Source organism: Pan paniscus, chromosome 20 (genome assembly GCF_029289425.2).
Source record: "Pan paniscus chromosome 20, NHGRI_mPanPan1-v2.0_pri, whole genome shotgun sequence".
In the NCBI taxonomy this organism is placed as follows: Eukaryota; Metazoa; Chordata; class Mammalia; order Primates; family Hominidae; genus Pan; species Pan paniscus.
The window spans coordinates 4,636,889-4,659,504 of record NC_073269.2 but is presented as its reverse complement, the minus strand read 5'-3'; the positions used below and the strand labels follow the sequence as shown (position 1 = coordinate 4,659,504).

Here is a 22,616-nt window from a genome sequence, read left to right as displayed (position 1 = left end):
CTTATAAAAGAGGATCAAGAGATACCAGTGGCCCCTGTCTGCCATATGAGGACACTGAGAAGCAGGTGGTGTGCAACCAGGAGGATCCCCGTCACCAGCACCTGATCATGCTGGCACCCTGATCTCAGACTTGCAGCCTCCAGGACTGTGGGAAATAACCTTCTATTGTTTCTAACACACCAGTCTATGGTACTTTGTTACAGCAGGGCAAATGGACAAAGACAGTTCCCATGTTAGCATCTGGCCACTGCTGTAACAAATGCCCACAAATGGGGTGACTTAAAACACTACACATTCGGGCCGGGCGCGGTGGCTCACGCCTGTAATCCCAGCACTTTGGGAGGCTGAGGCGGGCGGATCACTGGAGGTCAGGAGTTCGAGACCTGGCCAACATGGCAAAACCCCATCTCTACTAAAAATGCAAAAATTAATTGGGTGTGGTGGCGCATGCATGTAATCCCAGCTACTCAGGAGGCTGAGACAGGAGACGCTCCTGAACCCGGGAGGTTGAGGCTGCAGTGAGCCGAGATCACGCCACTACACTCTAGCCTGGGCGACAGAGAGAGACTGTAAGACTCTGTCTCAAAAACAACAACAACAACAAAAAGCACATTTATTCTCTTATCCTTCTGGAGGATGGAGTCCAGAGCAGATCTCACTTGGGCTAAAGTCCAAGTATCAGCAGGGCTGCCTCTTCCAGAGGCCCCAGGGGAGAGTCCCTTTCCCGCCTTTTCTGGCATCTGGAGGCGCTTGCATCCCTGGTGTGGGGTTGCGGGCTGAGGTCTTTCATCTTCAAATCCAGCAGCACAGCCTCTTCTCTCTGACTCTCATCCTCCTGCCTCCTCTCTTGAGGACACTGGGTCATCAGGATAATCTCTCATCTCAGCATCCTTAATCCCATCCGCAAATCTCTTGTTATTTAAGGTGACCCATTCACAGGCCTGGGAACGTCCTTGATCATTTAAGGTGACCCATTCACAGGACTGGGGACGGGGCGGGGAACATTCCTGAGGTGCTATTCTGCCAACCACAGACAGTGGCGGCTTCCTTGGCACTCTCAATTTCTCTGTAGCCTGGAAGTGGGTGACATGGCTGGATAGGAGAGATCTTCAGGAAGTACAGTGTCAGAACTGGGTGAAATAAAATGATCAGGGCCGGCCGCGGTGGCTCACGCCTGTAATCTCAGCATTTTGGGAGGCCAAGGTCGGGGGATCACCGGAGGTCAGCAGTACCAGACCAGCCTGGCCAACATGGCGAAACCCCATTTCTACTAAAAATATAAAAATTAGCCAGGCAGGGTGGTGGACACCTGTAGTCCCAGCTACTTGGGAGGCTGAGGCAGGATAATCACTTGAACCTGGGAGGCGGAGGTTGCAGTGAGCCAAGATCACACCACTGCACTCCAGCCTGGGTGACAGACCGAGACTTTGTCTCAAAATAAATAAATAAATAAATAAATAGACTGTGGCATTTCTGAAAGAAGCAGAGAGTACCCTGTTTCTCATGGGGTGGCATCACCATTTACCAAGATAGGGAACATTGGAAGAGGAGCTTTCTTTTAAACATGAGAGTGGGTAATGAATTCTGGGATTGAAACTGTAGAGTTTCAAGGTGCTTCGATTTTTTTTTTTTTTTTTGAGACAGGGTCTCTCTTTGTTACCCAGGCTAGAGTGCAGTGGTGTGGTCTCAGCTCACTGCAGCCTCCGACTTCCAGGTTCCAGTGATTCTCCTGCTTCAGCCACCAGGGTAGCTGGGATTGGAGGCATGCACCACCATGTCTGGCTAATTTTTGTATTTTTAGTAGAGACGGGGTTTCACCATGTTGGCAAGGCTGGTCTTGAACTCCTGACCTCAGGTGATCTGGCCACCTCGGCCTCTCAAAGTGCTAGGATTACAGGCGTGAGCCACCATGTCTGGCCGGTGCTTTGCTATTTCCAAGAGAAAATATACACCTACATCTGTACCTGCAACTACATCTGTGCCTGCACCTACACCTTTGCCTATACTTACCCCTGTGCTGACACCTGCACCTAATCCTACAATGCACCTACACCTTTGCCTACATCTAAACCTGTGCTATACCTACATCTCTGCCTACACCTACAACTGTGCTACACCTAAACCTGTGCCTGCACCTACACTGTGCTACCCCTACACCTGTGCCTACACCTACACTGTGCTACACCTATACCTGTGCCTGCACCTACACTGTGCTACCCCTACACCTGTGCTACACCTACACTGTGCTATGCCTACACCTGTGCCTACACGTACACTGTGCTACACCTACACCTGTGCCTACACCTACACTGTGCTACGCCTACACCTGTGCCTACACCTACACTGTGCTACCCCTACATCTGTGCCTACACCTACACTGTGCTACACCTACACCTGTGCCTGCACCTACACCTGTGCTACGCCTACACCTGTGCCTACACCTACACCTGTGCCTACCCCTACACCTGTGCCTACACCTACACTGTGCTACCCCTACACCTGTGCTACACCTACACTGTGCTACCCCTACACCTGTGCCTACACGTACACTGTGCTACACCTACACCTGTGCTACACCTACACTGTGCTACCCCTACACCTGTGCTACACCTACACTGTGCTATGCCTACACCTGTGCCTACACATACACTGTGCTACACCTACACCTGTGCCTACACCTACACCTGTACCTACACCTACACTGTGCTACACCTACACCTGTGCCTACACCTACACTGTGCTATGCCTACACCTGTGCCTACACCTACACTGTGCTACCCCTACACCTGTGCTACACCTACACTGTGCTACACCTACACCTGTACCTACACCTACACTGTGCTACACCTACACCTGTGCCTACACCTACACCTGTACCTACACCTACACTGTGCCTACACCTACACCTGTGCCTACACCTACACCTGTACCTACACCTACACTGTGCCTACACCTACACTGTGCTATGCCTACACCTGTGCCTACACCTACACCTCTGCCTACACCTAAACCTGTGCCTACACGATTTCTGTAACATTCTCTATTAGAGCCAAGGACAAGTGATGCCCACCAAAACCAGCATGGTGCGGTGACTCATGACTGTAATCCCAGCATGATGGGAGGCCGAGATGGGTGGATCATGAGGTCAGGAGTTCAAGACCAGCTTGGCCAACAAGGTGAAAACCCGTCTCTGCTAAAAATACAAAAAATTCACCAGGCATGGTGGCAGATGCCTGTAGTCCCAGCTACTCGGGAGGCTGAGGCAGGAGAATCACTTGAACCCGGGAGGCCGAGCTTGTGGCGAGCAGAGATTGCGCCACTGCACTCCAGCCTGGCGACAGAGCGAGACTCCGTCTCAAAAAAAATAATAAAAAATAAAATAAAAACAAAATAACCTGTATATTCTTTAAAACTCATCATTGCTGGGCTGGGCGTGGTGGCCCATACCTGTAATCCCAGCACTTTGGGAGGCTGAGGTGGGCAGATTACTTGAGGTTAGGATTTCAAGAACAGCCTGGGCAACATGGTGAAACCCCATCTCTACTAAAAATACAAAACAAATTAGCTGAGCGTGGTGGTGGGCGCCTATAACCCCAACTACTCGGGAGGCTGAGGCACAAGAATCGCTTGATCCCGGGAGGCAGAGGTTGCAGTGAGCCGAGATAGCACCCCTGCACTCCAACCTGGGTGATGGAGTGAGATTCTGTCTCAAAAATAAATAAATAAAAATAAAAATTAAAAATAAATCAAATTAAATTAAAGGGCTAGGCATAGTAGCTCACGCCTGTAATCCCAGCACTTTTGGGAGGCTGAGGTGGATGGATCACCTGAGGCCGGGAGTTCAAGACCAGCCTGGGCAACATGATAAAACCCCGTCTCTATTAAAAATACAAGAATTAGCCGGGCGTGGTGGCGGGTGCCTGTAATCCCAGCTACTCGGGAGGCTGAGGCAGGAGAATCGCTTGAGCCCAGGAGGCAGAGGTTGCAGTGAGCCAAGATTGAGCCATTGCACTCCAGCCTGGGTGACAGAGAGAGACTCTGTTTCAAAAAAAGAAAGAAAGAAAGAAAGAACTTTGTGTTGAATTTCATGGCTGTTTTTCAATAGACCAACTTGCTCCTGTTTTTTCACTATGGGCACTGCAGCTTCAAACGATGCTTCTATACTTTTGGCCTCTTCTTGACTTTTGGCAACAAATTAGTCAGCTTTGTACTGGAAAACATTGCTTTGCTCTTGTTTAGGAAAAAAACAAATAAATTAACCTAAGAATTAAATGTGTGCTCTCTCTCAATGGACAGATAGATAGACAGAGATAGACAGAGATATACAGAGACAGTGACAGCTGCTATGAAAAATGAGGCAGCCGGAATGTCCACCAATAGGGGAGCAAGTAAACACAGCGATGTAGTCCTGCAGGGGTATCATGATCCAAAAGAAGTTACGGGAATGAGAAACGTAGGTGCCCACACCTACCTTTGAAGAAACGTGATGACATCTGTGACCTTGAACTGATACGAAAACAAATTAATGATAAAGGGAAGGTTACTAAGGGTGTCAGAAGTGCTGGGAAAGGGTGTCTATGGGCTCAGATCTCAGACAAAGCTGGTAGGGCAGTTTTCCAAAATACATCCATAGTCTGGGGGCAACACCAATAATTCTTTCTCAGAATATCAGGAGCAGGTGGCCGGGCGCAGTGTCTCACGCATGTAATCCCAGGACTTTGGGAAGCCGAGGCGGGCGGATCACCTGACGTCGGAGTTCGAGACCAGCCTGACCAACATGGAGAAACCCCATCTCTACTAAAAATACAAAATTAGCCGGGCATGGTGGCGCATGCCTGTGATCCCAGCTACTCGGGAGGCTGAGGCAGGAGAATCGCTTGAACCTGGGAGGCAGAGGTTGTGGTGAGCCGAGATCTTATTGCCCAATAAGAGTGAAACTCCGTCTCAAAATAATAATAATAATATTAGGAATAGGCTGGCAGTAGGAGTTGCTATAGATTCGGTTTGGCATGAAACTTCAGGAAGAAGGGAATGCAGGCTGAATGAGTAACTGCCATGTGAAATCATATTTGCAGGAAGAAGGAATCTTCCCGTAAACTGGGTGCTGGCGTGGGGTTGCCTTCTGAACAACCCTGCTGTGCCAGCCTTGCTGAGTCAGAGAACAACGAAGGCTAAAATAACTCACTGTCACACAGACTGTGTCACAGAAGGATTCCTACTAACAGGAGCAGAGTCCTGGGTTGATCATCATATAACCTCCTAATAAAGGCTGGTTTAGGGAGATCACCCTTATTCAAAGATGAGAAAGTAAAGGATGGGATTAAGGCCAGGCACGGTGGCTCATGCTTGTAATCTGAGCACTTTGGAAGGCCGAGGTGGGCAGATCACCTGAGGTCGGGAGTTCGAGATCAGCCTGACCAACATGGAGAAACCCCTGTCTCTACAAAAATACAAAACATAGCCAGGCGTGGTGGCGCATGCCTGTAATCCCAGCTACTTGGGAGGCTAAGGCAGGAGAATTGCTTGAACCTGGGAGGCAGAGGTTGTGGTGAGCCGAGATCACATCATTGCACTCCAACCTGGGCAACAAGAGTGAAACTCCATCTCTCAAAAAAAGAAGAAAAAAAAAAGAAAAGGATAGGATTGAAATAAAGATGTCACAGAGAAAATAAGTATTGTTTAAAAATCACCAAATACAGGCCAGGCACAGTGGCTCATGCCTGCAATCCCAGCAATTTGGGAGGCCGAGGTGGGCAGATCACTTGAAGTTAGGAATTCAAGACCAGCCTGGCCAACATGGTGAAACCCCATCTCTACTAAAAATACAGAAATTAGCCTGGCGAGTTGGCGGGTGCCTGTAATCCCAGCTACTTGGGAGGCTGAAGCAGGAGAATCGCTTGAACCCGAGAGGTAGAGGTTGCAGTGAGCCAAGATTGTGCCATTGCACTCCAGCCTGGGCTACAGTGAAACCCTCTCTCAAAAAAAAAAAAATCACCAAATATTTAAATAAATTATCACAAAGCAGGAATACAGTTCATAGAAGATACAGAAAGGAAACAGAAGGAGATTAACATGAGGTTGCAGAATTTAGGAAAGAAATGGAAGAAAAAATGAAAGTCTAAATTAGTTAAAATGAAGTCTAAATTGCCTTAAGGAGAACTGACATTGCAGAAGACATAATAGTAAAAGGACATGGAAAACAGGATTGACGAAAGCTAACACAATACATGAAAATAACAGATCATCATGAAGGGTCAGAGAGAAGATAATAGATTTGGAAGCTAGAAAAAGGCCATACTACATATATAAAAATGATATTCACGAAGAAGAGATACAAAATAATGGAACGCAGCAAATATTTAAATTTATAATTTAAGAAAACTTCCCAGAATTACAAGAAGATTTTCATCTATACATTGGAATAACTCACCATGTCCCAAGAAAAATGATACTAAATGGCTTATACCTGAGTGCATCAAGATAATAAGACCAAGAGACTTAAAAGGGAAAAGCCTCTCTCCAGACTTTATTTCAGCAACATTCATTGCTAGAAGTCAATAGAAAAATGTCTACAAAGTTCTGGAGGACTTAATGTTGAAGTAAGATGGTCTGGAGAAATAATTTTATACCCAGCCAAACTGTCATTAAAAAATAAAGACATTGGCCAGGTGTGGCGGCTCATGCCTGTAATCCCAGCACTTTGGGAGGCCGAGGCAGGTGGATTACCTGAGGTCAGGAGTTTGAGACCAGCCAGGCCAACATGGTGAAACCCCGTTTCTACTAAAAATACAAAAATTAGCCGGGCATGGTGGCAGGCACCTGTAATCCCAGCTACTCGGGAGGCTGAGGCAGGAGAATTGCTTGAACCCAGGAGGCGGAGGTTGCAGTGAGCCAAGATTGCGCCACTGCACTCCAGCCTGGGTGACAGAGTGAGACTCCGTCTCAAAAAATAAATAAATAAAATAAAGACATCAGACAAATGTCTTAGAGCATGCAAGAATTGAAGGAACTTCCTGAAGAAACTATTTAAGAATGACTTCCAGCCAACTGAGAGAAAATGGAGAAGCCACAGCAAGAGAACTGATGCTGAGAGCTGAGTCCATTCACCTTGAGGACTGGCATTAAATCAAATCTAAGAAGAGTGGCTACAAATGTAGATGTTATAAATCTTGAAACTAGAAAGGGTATGGTTAACAAAAAGTGAGGGGAGCAGAGATAATAGGAAGTGGTACAGTTATACACATTCCCCATCAAAAAAATTATTTTAAATGGATTATTCCAATAATAGAAATGAAAGTATATTTAAGAGCATAATGTTAAACAGGAAGAAAAATCAATGTAATTAACTAGGATTCTGTTATGTAGGAGAGGGGGAATAGGGCAAAGCAGAAGTATCCTAATGTCATTTTTTTAAACACTAGAGTCAATAGATAGAAACAGTGTCAGCATCTAAAGCTGTGCTGTGCAGTCTTGTAGCCACATGTGGTTCTCAGGCAAGTAAAATGTGGCGAATTTGAATTGTGATGTCCTATAAGTGTGAAATACACACCTGAGATTGAAAGCAGTATGGAAAACAGAGTGTAAATACCTCAATAATTTTATATTGATTACACATGGGAAAGATAATACTTTACAGATATTTGTATTAAATAACATATTACAATTAATTTTACTTGTGTCTTTTTACCTTTTTAATGTGGTTACTAGAAAATGTTAAATTCTATCACATTCGTGTTAGACAGTGTTGGTCTGAAGGAATGGAATTAAGTAGATTATATGAAATTGTAATTATAAAGGTGATCACTAGAAGAAAAATACAAGCCATTTAAATTCTCAGAACAAGATGTAGTGGAGCTGTGGCACACCAGCCAGAAGATCCCCCCCAGAACTCAGCACTTGTCCTCCAGCCTCTGGAAGACAATACCTCTGGGAACTGTCCTTGCCTGAAGACAACTGGTCCCCGTGGTCACCTTCTCTCCCTCCCCAATGACTGGTCAATGCATGGGTACAAAGCCTTTGTCCCGTGCCCCCGTAGGATACAGCTCTGAGGGGCCAGCCCAGCTCCACAGCCGAAGCCTCCATGGTAACTGTGCTGCAGATCCTTCTCTCTCTGCCCTGCTGCCTTCACTTCCCCACAGGTGCCGATCCCGTGGGCCCTCGCGTCAGAATTTCCTGCATACAAATCTCTACCTCAGCATTCACTTCCTGGAGAATCTGACCTGCAAAAGGAGTTTGAGAAAGTAGATTCTAAAGTTGGATTTGGGAGCTAGATCACCCACCAGCATGCTGGTGGTGAGGCACCCGTGCCTCGTGGACGGGAACGCCGTGTGATTCACTGTGTCTTAGGTTTACTCCTACGTTCGCTCATAAGGTTGAGATTTGTCCTCTGATCCTTTCTGAGTTTAGCCTATTTAAGTCTCTCGATAGGATAAATGCTTCATCTTTGTTTTTCATCATATTTGTTACACTTTCTATTTTGTTTTGCTTTCTTTTGTTTTATATTTCTTTTTCTTTTTTAGTATTATATATGTGTGTGTATATACATGTTTGTGTGTGTATATATATTTGTGTGTATATATATTTGTGTGTGTATATATATTTGTGTGTGTATATATGTGTGTGTATATATATTTGTGTGTGTGTATATATGTGTATATATATTTGTGTGTATATATATTTGTGTATGTGTTTGTGTGTATGTCTATATTTGTGTATGTATATATATTTGTGTGTATATATGTGTGTGTATATATATTTGTGTGTATGTATGTGTGTGTATTTGTATGTATGTCTATATTTGTGTATGTATATATTTTTTGTGTGTATATATTTGTGTGTATGTGTTTATATAATTGTGTGTGTATATATATTTGTGTGTGTATATGTGTGTATATATATTTGTGTGTATGTTTATATATTTGTGTGTATATATATTTGTGTGTGTGTATATATGTGTGTATATATATTTGTGTGTGTATATATTTGTGTGTATGTATTTATATATTTGTGTGTATATATATTTGTGTGTATATATATTTGTGTGTATATATATTTGTGTATGTGTGTGTATATATTTGTGTGTGTATATCTGTGTGTGTATATATATCTCTGTGTGTATGTGTTTGTGTGTATGTCTATATTTGTGTATGTATATATATTTGTGTATGTGTATATGTGTGTATATATATTTGTGTGTATATATATTTGTGTGTGTATGTATTTGTGTGTGTATGTCTATATTTGTGTATGTATATATGTGTGTATATATTTGTGTGTGTGTATATATTTGTGTGTATATATGTGCGTGTATATATATTTGTGTGTATGTTTATATATTTGTGTGTGTATATAAATTTGTGTGTGTGTATATATATTTGTGTGTGTATATATTTGTGTGTATGTGTTTATATATTGGTGTTTGTATATATATTTGTGTGTGTATATAAATGTGTGTGTGTGTATATATATGTGTCTGTGTGTGTGTGTATATTTGTTATTCTTGTTGTTGTTGTTTTTCGGTAGAGATGGGGTCTCATTATGTTGCCCACGCTGGTCTTGATCTCCTAGGCTCAAGCAATCCTCCCGCCTCAGTCTCCCAAAGTGCTGGGATTACATGTGTGAGCCACCACACCCGGGCCTATTTTTTTTTCTATTCATTCTCTTTTATGGCCTCTTCTCTCTCATTATGTTATACTTTCAATTTGTATTGCTTCTTGCTATGGTTTGAATGACGGTGTCCCTCCAAAATTCATGTTGAAACTTAATCCCCAGTGCAATTGTATTAAAAGGCGGGACCTTTGGCAGGTGATTAAGACATCAGGGCTCTGCCCTCAGGAGTAGATTAGCACCCTTACAAAAGGGCTTAAGGTCGGCCGGGCGCGGTGGCTCACGCCTGTAATCCCAGCACTTTGGGAGGCTGAGGGAGGTGGGGGTGGATCACCTGAGGTCAGGAGTTCGAGATCAGCCTGGTTAACGTGGTGAAACCCCATCTCTACTAAAAATATAAAAACTAGCTTGGTGTCGTGGTGCATGTCTGTAAACCCAACTACTTGGGAGGCTTAGGCAGGAGAATTGCTTGAACCTGGGAGGTGGAGGTTGCAGTGAGCCGAGATGACGCCATTGCACAGCCTGGGTGACAAAGGCAAAACTCCGTCTCAAAAAAAATAAAAACGGGCTCGAGGTCAAAGGGAGCACTCTCTGCCCATCCCCTCTGCCATGTGAGGGTTCAGTGTTCCTCCCTTTGGAGGATGCTGTACCAAGGCACCATCTTGGGAGCAGAGACCAGGCTCTCACCAGACACCAAAACTGCCGGCGCCTTGATCAAGGCTTTCCAGCCTCCAGAACTGTGATAAATAAATGTGTTCTTAAAATATATATATATAAACTACCTCATCCGTGGTGCTTTATTATAGCAGCACAAATAGACTAAGTTTTTTTTTTTTTTTTTTTGAGACGGAGTCTTGCTTTGTCGCCCAGGCTGGAGTGCAGTGGCGCGATCTCGGCTCACTGCAAGCTCTGCCTCCCAGGTTCACGCCATTCTCTGGCCTCAGCCTCCCGAGTAGCTGGAACTACAGGCGTCCGCTACCACGCCCGGCTAATTTTTGTATTTTTAGTAGAGATGGGGTTTCACCGGGTTGGCCAGGCTGGTCTTGATCTCTTGACCTTGTGATCCGCCCGCCTCGGCCTCCCAAAGTGCTGGGATTACAGGCGTGAGCCACCACGCCGGGCCTTGTTTGTTTTTTTAAATCTTTCAAAATGTGACTCATGTTTTGTGGCACGGGTTAGGTCTCCAGGAAATAGACTTCGAGACAAAGATTATGTGCAGGAATATTGTCGGGGTTACCCTTGGGGTCAACACCTGTCAGAGAGTGAAGGAAGCAGGGCTGGAGGGAGGGAGGAGCCAGCTGAGATGACCAAGCCTCCTCCAGTCCTACAGGAGCTCTGCAGCCTCACGGTTGACCCCAGTTGGTCACAGGTGCCTGGTCTTTATGGATCTGTACCAACCAGTCGCTGATGTGGGCTGCCCCTCAGAGGGATACTTGACCCTGAGCAGAGGGGGAGGTTAGTGCTTGTGTAGGGGAGGGTTTGATGATGCACCCAGCATCCACCACAGGCCACCCCATGCACTACTCACAGCTCCTCCAGTATCTTGGGAGGCCTCTTTTTCTAGGGAAAATTTGCAAGAACGACACTGCTTGGGTGAACTACAGCGCCCCCTGCCTCCCCGCCTCGGGGCTGCAATGGATTCATCACCCCCAGCTCCACCACGCAGTCTCCATCTGCTCCAAGAGGTGTAGCCATGCGGTGACCTGGACCCTCATCCCGGGACACCATGCCTCTGTCAAACTTGGGAGCTGCCTGGTGACCATGAAAACCAGGCAGAGAAGAAACAGGGAGCCTGGAGTGGAGGCACATGCAGGCGTATCTCCTCCAACGTGAGGTGTCCACTCAAACCACTGTGCCACGGCCAGGGGCACCCTCTCCAGCCTCTCCCCTTAAGCTCCCTGCTCAAGATTCGCTGCTCTTTATTTTCTGAGTTTTACTTCATTTTATGCTCATGGAATAATTGCAAGAATGAGTATAGTAGAAACCCTCCGTACTGGCCGGGTGCTATGGCTCACGCCTGTAATCCCAGCACTTTGGGAGGGTGAGGTGGGTGGATCACGAGGTCAACAGATCGAGACCATCCTGGCCAACATGGTGGAAACCCCATCTCTACTAAAAATACAAAAATTAGCCAGGTGCGGCACATGCCTGCAGTCCCAGCTACTCCGGAGGCTGAGCCAGGAGAATGGCGTGAACCCGGGAGGTGGAGCTTGCAGTGAGCCAAGATTGTGCCACTGCACTCCAGCCTGGGCAACAGAGCGAGACTCCATCTCAAAAAAAAAAAAAAAAAAAAAGATTTACACAGGTTTATCTTTTCTGGCATTAACTTTTTTTTGTTGTTGTCGCTGTGGTTTTTTTTTTTTTTTTTTTTGAGACGGAGTCTTGCTCTGTCGCCCAGGCTGGAATGCAATGGTGCCATCTCGGCTCACTGCAGCCTCCACCTCCCGGTTTCAAGCGATTCTCTTGCCTCAGCCTCCCGAGTAGTTGGGACTACAGGTGTGCACCACCACGCCTGGCTAATTTTTTGTATTATTTTAGTAGAGATCAGGTTTCACCATGCTAGCCAGGCTGGTCTTGAACTCCTGACCTCGTGATCTTCCTGCTTCGGCCTCCCAAAGTGCTGGGATTATAGGTGTGAGCCACAGCGCCCGGCCTGTTTTGTTTTGAGATGGAGTTTTGCTCTTGTCGCCCAGGCTGGAGTGTAGTGGCGCAATCTCAGCTCACTGCAACCTCCACCTCCCGGGTTCAAGTGATTCTCCTGCCTCAGCCTCCTGAGCAGCTGGGATTACAGGCACCCGCTACCACGCCCCACTGTGGCATTAACATTTCTGAAGAATACAGTCCCTCTTTTGTTTAACAGAATATTCCTTATTTGGGTTTGTCTGAATTTTCCTCATATGTAGATATGGGTTGTGCACTGCTGGCTGGATTCAGTGATGCCGTGTCCTGCTTTGGACACCACATCCAGGTGCACATGGTGTGCACCTGCCCTTTACCAGGGATGCTGAGTTTTATCACCCACCCAACAAGTGGCTTCATTTCTCCACTGCGACTAACAGTCTACGGAGACAGACTTTCAGACCTTAAAATATCCTTCACTCTTTTTTTTTTTTTTTTTTTTTTTTGAGACAGGTCTCACTCTGTTGCCCAGGCTGGGTTGCAGTGGCACAATCACTGGGCTCAAGAGATCCTCCCACTTCAGCCTCCAGAGTAGCTGGGACTACAGGCACATTATCGTCATGCCCTCTAATATTTAAAGTTTTTTTTTTTTTTTTTGAAACAGTGTCTCACTCTGTTTCCCAGGCTGGAGTGCAGTGATCTTAGCTCACTGCAACCTCTGCCTTCCCAGGTTCAAGTGATTCTCTTGCCTTAGCCTCCACAGAATAGCTGGGATTATGGGCACTCGCCACCACGCCCGGATAATTTTTGTATTTTTAGTAGAGACAGGGTTTCACCGTGTTGCCCAGGCTGGTCTCAAACTCCTGACCTCAAGTGATCCTCCTGCCTCTGCCCCCCCAAGTGTTAGGATTACAGGTGTGAGTCACCGTTCCAGGCCACAATACCCTTCTCTTCACCCAAGTCCTCATTTGACATCTATGTGATGATTCTTGCCAAGCCCTCTCCTAAGAGTCTTCCCTGGTTGTGCCAGGTGGACTCAAGCCCTTGTCTTCGGGCTCCTTCACCTGTTACAGCACAGCACCTCACTCTCTTATCTGTTCATGCTTCTCCCTGCTTCACAGGACCTCTGGCTACCCAGCACCCAGTTGAGGACTGCATAAGATATGTGTTCAGTTCACTGAATGACTGAATGAATAATAACAAATGAATAATAAAGGAAGGAACCAACTGTTGCACAAATCAGTGAGGACTCTTCAACACGAGGGCCAGAACCCTCAATCTCAATGATGTAAACCAAAAAAGGAGTGAGGGTAGACCCCTCCAGAGTGGTTCTTCTATCTCTTGGTTGGGGAATTCTCAGAGGACTGAGTAATGATTTTGCATCAGGAATCAAGGCTGATGCATGTCAAGTTCTCACTATTCATTGGCTGATCACTGGGAAACAGGAATGAGACTCATTCTCTTCTTCCTGGTCCCCAATTCCCTTCCTCCTGGTCCCCAATTCCCTTCTTCCTGGTCTCCAATTCTCTTCTTCCTGGTCTCAGTAGGAACCGCCCTCCACTCATTTGCGCAAGCCACACATCTGGAGGCCATCCTTCACTCTCTCCAGCTTCCCTCCATCAGCGAGTCTTGTGGTGTCCACCTTCTCAAGTCTCTCTGCACTCTGGTCCAGGCCCCACAGCTCCCACCTGGCCCCTGCCTCTTCACGCCCCACCCCTGCTTCCTATCCTCTCTCTGCATCGTGCGCCCCGAAGATTCACGGCACTTATCCGTCTCAAATTTAAGGTGTGGCGAGTCCTTGCCTTCCCATCCTCCACTCTAAACGCCCTGAAGACAGGCGTTAGGGCTGTCTCCTTCAAACCCTCAGGTTCAGAACGTGCACGTGTTCCAGAAATGTTCAATCTGCGAAACGACGGACTGCAGAACCAAATGGCCCTGGGGTCAAGCCCACCTCCCTGCCTCCCGCCTTGGGCTCTCCGGCGCGGGGCCACCGTTTCTAAAACCTCTCCGACTGGTGCGCGTTCGCAAGCTCCCCGATTGGTTCCTCCGCGCGCTAGTTTGCTCATCACGGGGGCGAAAGTGCAGAAAGTTCCAGAACCACGCAGCCCGGACACCAATTCTGGCTCTATCACTGACACTCTGGGTGGCCCGTCGCCCTGGGCCTCAGTTTCCTAGTCTGCCACGCGGGGTATTAACAGCGAGCAGCCGAGGGATTGGAGAGGTCACACAGGACCACGTGGTCCCCACGCAGGTGTGATTATCAGGAATTCGTATTTTTATGGAATGCAGTCTCCTCCGCCAAGGCCAAGGCCAAGGCCAGGGTCCAGCAGAGACGGCCGGGAAGACACCGCAAGCTCGCCAGAAGCCGCCGGCCACGCTCGGCTGCGCGCCCGCGCCCGCGCCCGCGCACCTACTACGCGCCCGGCCCGCTCTCCGCCCCCTCCAGGCTCCGCCCCTGCCCCGCCCTCCAGGCTCCACAGCCAATGAGTGCGCGGCCCCTCATCCGGGGATCCCGGCGCGGCCACCGCCTCCCGCGCACACACGGCCATGGCGGAGGTGAGTGAGCGGGCCGGGGGAGCCGGCCCCCCGCCCCCGCGCGTCCGCGCCCCCCGCCGCCGTGGCTCGGCCTCGTCGTGGGCCCCAGGGACGGAGAGCCCCGCTCTGGAGCTCTGAGGCCGGCCGGGGCGCCTGGCCCGTCCGGGGCCGGAGGGGCGCGGGGCTCCGTCGGCGGCCGCCCCCGGCCCGGCCCCCCCCCACTCCCCCGGCTGCCACATCGCGGGCTGCAGTGCGCATGCGCGGCGGCCCGGGGCGGGCGGGGGCCGGGGTGGGGGAGGGGAGGGACGCGGGGCGGGGCTGGTGTCGGGGGTCCGGTGGGCGCGCGGCTCCGTTCCAGGGTCCGGCTCCGGTTCCCGGCCCCGGTCCGGGCCCCGCGGCGCGCAGGCCTCCCCTCCCGCGCCTTTGCCAACTTTGCCGAGTGCTGGGGCCGCCAGGCGCCCCGCGCTCCCCATCGGGATCCCGGTGGACCCACCGCGCCTCCGCCGCCCGCGAGCCCCCCGGCGGGGCTGGGTCAGACCCCGGGCGGGATTTGAACTCCCGACGCGGACCCGCCTGGCGCAAACTGGGCGCAGGGTGGGCGGGTCTGCCGGGGCCTAGAGAGTGTCGGGGCGGATCTCAGCAGAGTTGGACCAGCCTCTCCCGGGCACGAAGTTACTTTTGGAGCCTCCTCCCTCGTCCAGGAAACAAGCCCGGGACCCTTTATCTGAAATGTTTGGGGCCAGCTATATTTTGGAATCCAGAATTTTTTCCAATTTGAGGATCTGTGGGATTTTGGACTGTGATGTTTGATCAAACCCACCTAGGACTGTCTAGGATAAGACAACAGATAGCTTCGTGTCAGGTCAAACCAGGAGGGAAGAAACTTTCGCTTTTGAAGCTTTTTTTGATTTTGGAGTGGTGGATGAGCCTGTGTGGACTTGCTTTCACCTTAGAGGGCCCTGGTGAAGATGGAAAGAGATAATGTAGGTGAAGGTGCGGCGGCTGCGAGGTGCTCAGTCAATGGGACTCAGTGCATGACTTCTGTGCGCAGAAGTTACGACAGGCGGGCAGACTCAAGAGCTGATCCTATCTCTGGGGTAGAGCCCAAAGGAAAAGGTGCCCACCCAGCCAGGCACAGCCGCCTCGTGGGAAGCCGGGATTGGAACTGCGGCCTGGCCGTGGTGCCACGTTGCGTGTTTATGTCTTGGGCGTTGTGGAAGGCAGGACTGGCCATTCTCTCCCCCGGTGACGACCTCAGGGGCAGTAACAGACCCTGTGTTTATGCCAAAGACGGTGTAGGTGTCTCGATACTAGGCCAGACCACCGGCCAGTTCCTTCATCGAGAATTAGTTCTTCTTGAGACGTTTAGGGAGACTGAGTCCCCATGCAGATGGTGGCTGTCCTCCAGGGTCGGAGGCAGAAGCCGCGTCTCCCAGTGGCCCTGCAGCGATGTGGTGGTCGAATGAGTTGTGCTCCTGGAATCTGGGCAACACACGTGGCCTGACAGGTAGCTCTGTGTCTGGGATGGCACAAGTCAGACTCCCAAGCCAGCCTCCCCCAGAGCTGCCATGTGGCTGTTCTGCCCTGCCCTAGGCTGAGCTCCGTAAATGTGCACAGCAGCTTGTGGTCCGGCTGCTCCTGGTAACTCTGTTTTACACTTTGGGGTGGTGCCCTGTTGAGTGAATTTGATTTGATTTTCTAAGGAGGTCCCGCTCTGTCCTCGGCCTGAGGATCTGGGAGTGAATGGAGCAGACAGGGCCTCTCCTACAGGGATGCAGAGTCTGGTCAGAGAGAGACGTGGGTGGGTTAGGACCAACAAGTATGAGGTGCTGAGCGTGAGGAGCCATGGCAAGCTGTCTGACCACCGGACTTGTTCTGTGTGGCCTTGGGCAGGTTGCTCAGTGACTCAGAACTTCCTTTTCCTCATCTCTGAAATGGGAAGTTTAATGGCCACCCTTCAGAGCTAGGAGGTCTGATGAGGTCCTGCCACAACGGCTTGTACGTAGAAGTTGAATCTTGTGAAGTTGACGATATTCCACTGTTTTTAACCCGTAAAAGTGGCAATTTGTAACTTTATAGCACGTGATCAGTACTAGCTACTTTATTCTGTATCAGTATCCCAGAATAATCATAAGCACCACAGTGGCAGACGGGAATGCTTCATACTTTCCTCAAGCATACTAGATTGATCTTTTAAAAACCTAAGAGCACCACCTTTTGCTCCTGCCTAAAACCCTCCATGGCTTTTCATGGTCCCTGGGATAAAATGCTCCTCCTTGCTGAGTCCCGCAGCCCTGTGAGGTGGTCCCCACGGATCTGCCCCTACTCTAGGGCCCTGGGCTCCTGTTTGCTGGTGCACGCTACCCATTTGGGGGCTGCCAACGATGGTTCCACCTCGACTCAGGCCCCCCAGGCCTTCCCTGACCCGCAGTTGCAGAGCCCGTGCGCCCTGTTTTCTCCTCTCGGTACCATACATGTCCACTTGTTTGTTGTCTGTGTCCAAAACTAGCAACTCCATGTGGGTGGAGGCAGGTGGAACTTGTTTCTCAGGTTAACCACCACGCCACTGCCTTGCTGAGCCCAGAGTGGGCGCCCAGGGAACATTGGTCAGACGGAGGAGTGGGGTGCTGGGTAGTCCAACAAGCGCCTGGCACTTGAGTTGGTGTGGGTGGGAGGAGGGTCAAGCATGGCTCTTAGGAGGAGGTTGTTTCAGTCACACTGGGGAGAGGGCTTGGGGCATGGGAGAGGTAGGTGCAGCCATCTTGGCCAATGGAACCTGCCACCCTGTCATTTTGGGTTAAGCTTTGAAGGGTGGCCCCTTGTGTTTCTGGTGCACTCTATACCTGTGGGGGCTGCCCTGGGGGAAGGGCTGGTCTGTGCTCTGCACCCGGGCCTCTGGTGCAGTCTTTATGTTGAGTAGCTGGCTGCCGCTTCTACTGCCTGAAGACCCTGGCGGACGCCTGGGTCTGTGGCCTGTTGTCCTCTGGACCTTGTTTCTAGAATGCTGTTTACGCTTCCTTTGCTTTTTTTGTTGCCTGGAATACCGTTGGCCTGCTCCCCCTCTTTTTGCTGCTTCCACTTTGACAAAACAGAGGACTTTGTCTTTCCTGGGAGTGAACTCAGAGGGAAACATGCAGAGTGTTCTCAGTGAGTGAAGTAGAGTCCCTGGGAACCTGCTTTGAGAGTAGACTTGCACCTGGACACCAGGCAGGGGCAGCGGGAGGAAGAAGATCCATGAAGTCTGTATTCCGTGGTAAGTTCCAGGAACTCAGAGTCGCCTGGAAATGAACTTGGGGATCCCAGGCTGCTCAGGGCCTCCCTGTTGGTGGCCCTTTCTGCCGTTCCCAGCCGCTTCCCTCTTTGCCCCCCTCTGCCTTAGCTCTCCTGTTAAATGGCAAGTCAAATAAGGGCCGGATCCTCCTCAGACCCTGCAGACCACCTCTCCTGGGGCCACATGTTACTCCCTGTTACTTGGTGTGGATCTCAAGCCTGCGGGACTGTTGTCAACTTGCTGTCCAGACTGGGGCCTCATTTGATGTGGTCGCCTGCCATCCCCTTGTTAGTCAGGCTCCTGGTTGCGGGAGTAGAAAGCCAGCCCCTGACTGAGGCAGGAAGCGTTGCCCAGAGAGCCTGTCCTCGACCCCTACCCAGAGGGTCCTAGAGGGGGCTGAGGGTGATTTCAGAGGTCACTTAAGATGCTTTCCCTGTGGCTTCACACCGCGTGTGGCTGTGCAGAGTGGTTGTGGGCTGGTGGCCACCTGCTGTGTCCTGGAAAGAGGTGAGGCCATCTCTGTCAGTCCCAGGCCAACCCCAGGGCAGGAGGCATGAGATGCCCGTGCAGCTGCCATGCACTCTGTGCTGCTTGCTTCCAGTCCCCATGGCCCCTTCCCACTGGGGGCCCTGCTGGCTCTTCCTTCCCTCTGTCTTCTGTTTGCCCTCTGCCACCACGGAGCTAAACTTTCTAAAGCTGGATGGGTCCTGTCACTCTCCACTTAGAGCTTGAGGTGCTCCTTGGTCCTTGGCAGCCTTGTTGCCAGAGTCACTCCAGGGCCAGTGGCTGCCCCAGCTCCCTTCCATGGCTTTGCTGTACGTTGCTGTACAGTTGGCCCTTGAACCTCACGGGTTTGAACTGCATGGGTCACTTATACATGGATTTCCTTCCATCTCTGCCACCCCGAGACAGGAAGACCAACCCCTCCTCTTCCTCCTCAGCCTACTCAACGTGAAGATGATGAGGACGAAGACCTTTAGGATGATCCACTTCCACTTAATGAATAGTAAATACGCTTTCTCTTTCTTACAATTTTCTTAATAACTTTTTCTGTAGTTTACTTTTTTTGTGAGAATACAGTACATAATACAATATATAAAATATGCGTTTATCAACTGTTGATGTTACCGGCAGTGCTCCCGACCAGCAGGAGGCTATTAATCAAGTTTCGGGGAGTCAGAAGTCATGCGTGGGTTTTCACCTGTGTGGAGGGTTGGCACCCGTAACCCCTGCGTTGTTCAAGGGCCAACTGTACTAGCCGCTGTGCTCCCCAGTAGTGTGATGGGCTGGAAAGGGTTTGCAAGCCGCTGGCCTGAGCTCCACTTTGTAACTGCACCACTCAACCTGCTGTGTGAGCTTGGGTAACTGACTCTATCTCTTTGAGCTTGTTTCCTTGTTTTTTTTGAGGGGAATGATTATACCACCTGTGAGGTTTTTTCTTGAGGACCCGTGAAGAAGTATTGAAATTCTTACTACACGAGTTTTTAAACTTCATTAAATATTTTAATCTACTCTTTTTGGCAGCAGCTTTCCCGAGGTATAATTCATTTACCATGCAGTTCACCGTTTTAATGTGTCCAGTTCAGTGGTTGTTAGTGTATTCACCCAGTTGTGCAGCCACCGTCACAGTCAATTTTAAAACATTTTCATCACCCCAAAAGGAACCCCACACCCCTTAGTGGTCACTCCCCAAACCCCAGATCAACCCCCAGCCCCTTTCCACCAGGAATCCATTTTCTGTCTCTATGAATTTGCCTGCTCTAGACATTTGAGATTAAATGAGTCATACGATGCGTGGCCTTTTGTGTCTGGCTGTTTCAGGAGCATGAGTCTTTTGAGGTACATCCATGTGGTAGTGTGTCAGTGCATCCTTCTTTGCCCCATTGCTAGTCCTTTGTTCTGTTTTTGTCAGCTGATGGATATTAGGACCCTGACCTGGGTCACATGGTTAGATACTATTTAACTTTTGGAGGAATTGCTGGACTATTTTCCAAAGTGGCTGCACTATTTTAACATTCCCACCGGCAGGACACAGGAGAGTTCCACTTTGTCCACGTTCTTGCCAACACTTGTTACTGTCTTTTTGAGCACAGTTTTTATTCTCTGATTAGGAAGTGGTATCGTAGTGTGGACTTTGCTTGCTTTTCCCTGATATTACATTGAGCATCTTTTCCTGTGCTTATTGGCCATTTGTCTGTCCTCTTTGGAGAAATGTCTGTTCAGATCCTTTGCCCATTTTTCAATGGGATTCTCTCTTCCTTATTGAGTTTTAAAAGTTCTTTATACTGAGAACAAGTTCCTTATCAGATAGATTATTTTTCAGATATTTTCTCCTATTCTCTCAGTTGTCCTTTCACTTTCTTGGTGGCGTCCTTTGAAGCACAAAAGTTTTTAATTTTGGTGAAGTTGTTTATCCATTTGGTTTTTTTTTTTTTTTTTTGTCACTTGTGATTTTGGTGTCTTATCTAAGAAACCATTACCAAATCCAAGGTCACAAACTTTTTTTCCCACCACATTTTTAGATTCAATCAAAAGGTTACAAATATTTATCCATATATTTTCTCCGAAAAGTTGTATGGTTTTGGCTCTTATATTTAAGGCCTTTGATCCATTTTGAGGTAATTTTTGCATATGGTATGAGATAGGGGTCCAACTTCATTCTTTTGCACATGGATATTCAACTGTCCCAGTACCATTTGTTAAAGACTGTTCACTCCTTCATGGAACTGTTTTGATACCTTTGTTGAAATCCAATTGACTATGAATGTGTGAGTGTATTTCTGGATTCTCAGTTCTAGTTCGTTGATCTTTGTGCTGTCCTTATGGCAGTACCACACTGTTTTGATTGCTGTGGCTCTGTGGTGAATTTTGAAATCAGGAAGTATTGTTTCAAGATTGTTTGGGGTACCTTGAGCTTCCATATGCTTTTTGAAATCGGCTCGTGGGTTTCTACAAAGAAGCCAGCTGGGGTTCTGATAGAGATGGTGTTGAATTTGTTAATCAGTGGGGGGTGTTGCCGTCTTAATGTTGTCTTCTCAGCCATGAACGTGGGATGCCTTTTCATTCCCTTGAATCTTCCTTTCAACACTGCTTTGTTCACTCAGAGTACTGTACACATTTCACACTTCCCTTGATGCTATTGTAAATGGAATTGTTCTTTTTGTATTTGTTGCTTTTATATAGAAATAAAATTGATTTTTATGTATTGATTTTGTGTACTGCAACCTTGCTGAACTCACTGTAGTTTGAGTAGTTTTTTAGATCATGTCACCAGCACCAGCACAGAGATAGTTTTACTTCTTCCTTACCAATCTTTTTTTTTTTTTTTTTTTTTGAGATGGAGTCTTGCTGTATTGCCAGGCTGGAGTGCAGTGGCACGATCTCGGCTCACTGCAACCTCTGCCTCCTGGGTTCAAGCGATCTTCCTGCCTCAGCCTCCCGAGTAACTGGGACTACAGGTGCCCGCCACCACACCCAGCTAATTTTTACATTTTTAGTAGAGACAGGGTTTCACCTTGTTGGCCAGGATGATCTCCATCTGTTGACCTCGTGATCTGCCCACCTTGGCCTCCCAAAGTGCTGGGATTACAGGCGTGAGCCACTGCGCCCAGCCTTTTTTTTTTTTTTTTTTTTGGTGAGATGGAGTCTTGCTCTGTTGCCCAGGCTGGAGTGCAGTGGCACGATCTCGGCTCACTGCAACCTCCGCCTCCCTGGTTCAAGCAATTCTCCTGCCTCAGCCTCCTGAGTAGCTGGGATTACAGGCACATGCCACAATGCCTGGCTAATTTTTTTGTATTTTTGGTAGAGACAGGGTTTCACCATGTTGGCCAGGCTAGTCTTGAACTCCTGACCTCAAGGGATCCGCCTGCCTGAGCCTCCCAAAGTGCTGGGATTACAGGCGTGAGCCACCGTGCCCGGCTTCCTTACCGATCTTGATTCTTTTTATTTGATGCTTTTACGCCGACTACACCATCCAGCACTCCATTTAGCATGAGAGGTGAGAGTACACGTTGTGGTGCTCGTGGTGTGAAGGAGAAAGCAGCCTTTCCCCATTGAGGGCAATGATAAGTATGGGTTTTTCCAAGAAGGAAGCTCCCTTCTGTTCTGAGTTTGTTGGGTATTTTTCATTATGAAAGTATGTTGGATTTTGTTGGATTGGGTATGTTGAGATGATCCTGTGTTTTGTTTTTTTATTTTATTGATGTGATGTATTATATTAATTGACTTTTGGATATTAAATCGACCTTGCATCCCTGTAGTAAATCTTACTTGGTCGTGGCTTATAATCATCTTTATGTGTTGCTGGATTCAGTTTGCTAGTATTTTGTTGAGGGTTTTGTGTTTATGTACATGAGAGAGATCGTGGCTTGCGGTAGCTCACACCCATAATCCCAGCACTTTGGGAGGCCGAGGCGGGCGGATCACTTGAGGTCAAGAGTTTGAGACCAGCCTGGGCAACATGGTGAAACCCTCATCTCTAGTAAAAATACAGAAATTAGCTGGGCGTGGTGGTGCGCACCTGTAGTCCTAGCTACTCGGGAGGCTAAGGCAGGAGAATCACTTGAACCTGGGCGGCAGAGGTTGC

The 22,616-nt window shown here is 48.6% G+C and overlaps 1 protein-coding gene across 6 annotated transcripts in view; it reads left to right on the top strand.

The window, feature by feature from the left end:
• Positions 1 to 14,706: 14,706 nt before the first annotated feature.
• MIER2 (MIER family member 2) overlaps positions 14,707 to 22,616 on the top strand; it is a 40,665-nt gene continuing 32,755 nt past the window's right edge. The window contains exon 1 of one of the 6 annotated variants that reach the window (XM_055102924.2): positions 14,707 to 14,781. In XM_055102924.2, coding sequence (XP_054958899.1) covers positions 14,773 to 14,781 — 9 coding nt within the window. In that variant the 5' untranslated portion in view covers positions 14,707 to 14,772. Of the gene's footprint in view, positions 14,782 to 15,131; positions 16,268 to 18,933; positions 19,038 to 22,616 lie in introns of those variants that run through there. The other 5 variants (XM_055102925.2, XM_055102926.2, XM_057300522.2 and 2 more) reach the window with 5 other exon arrangements.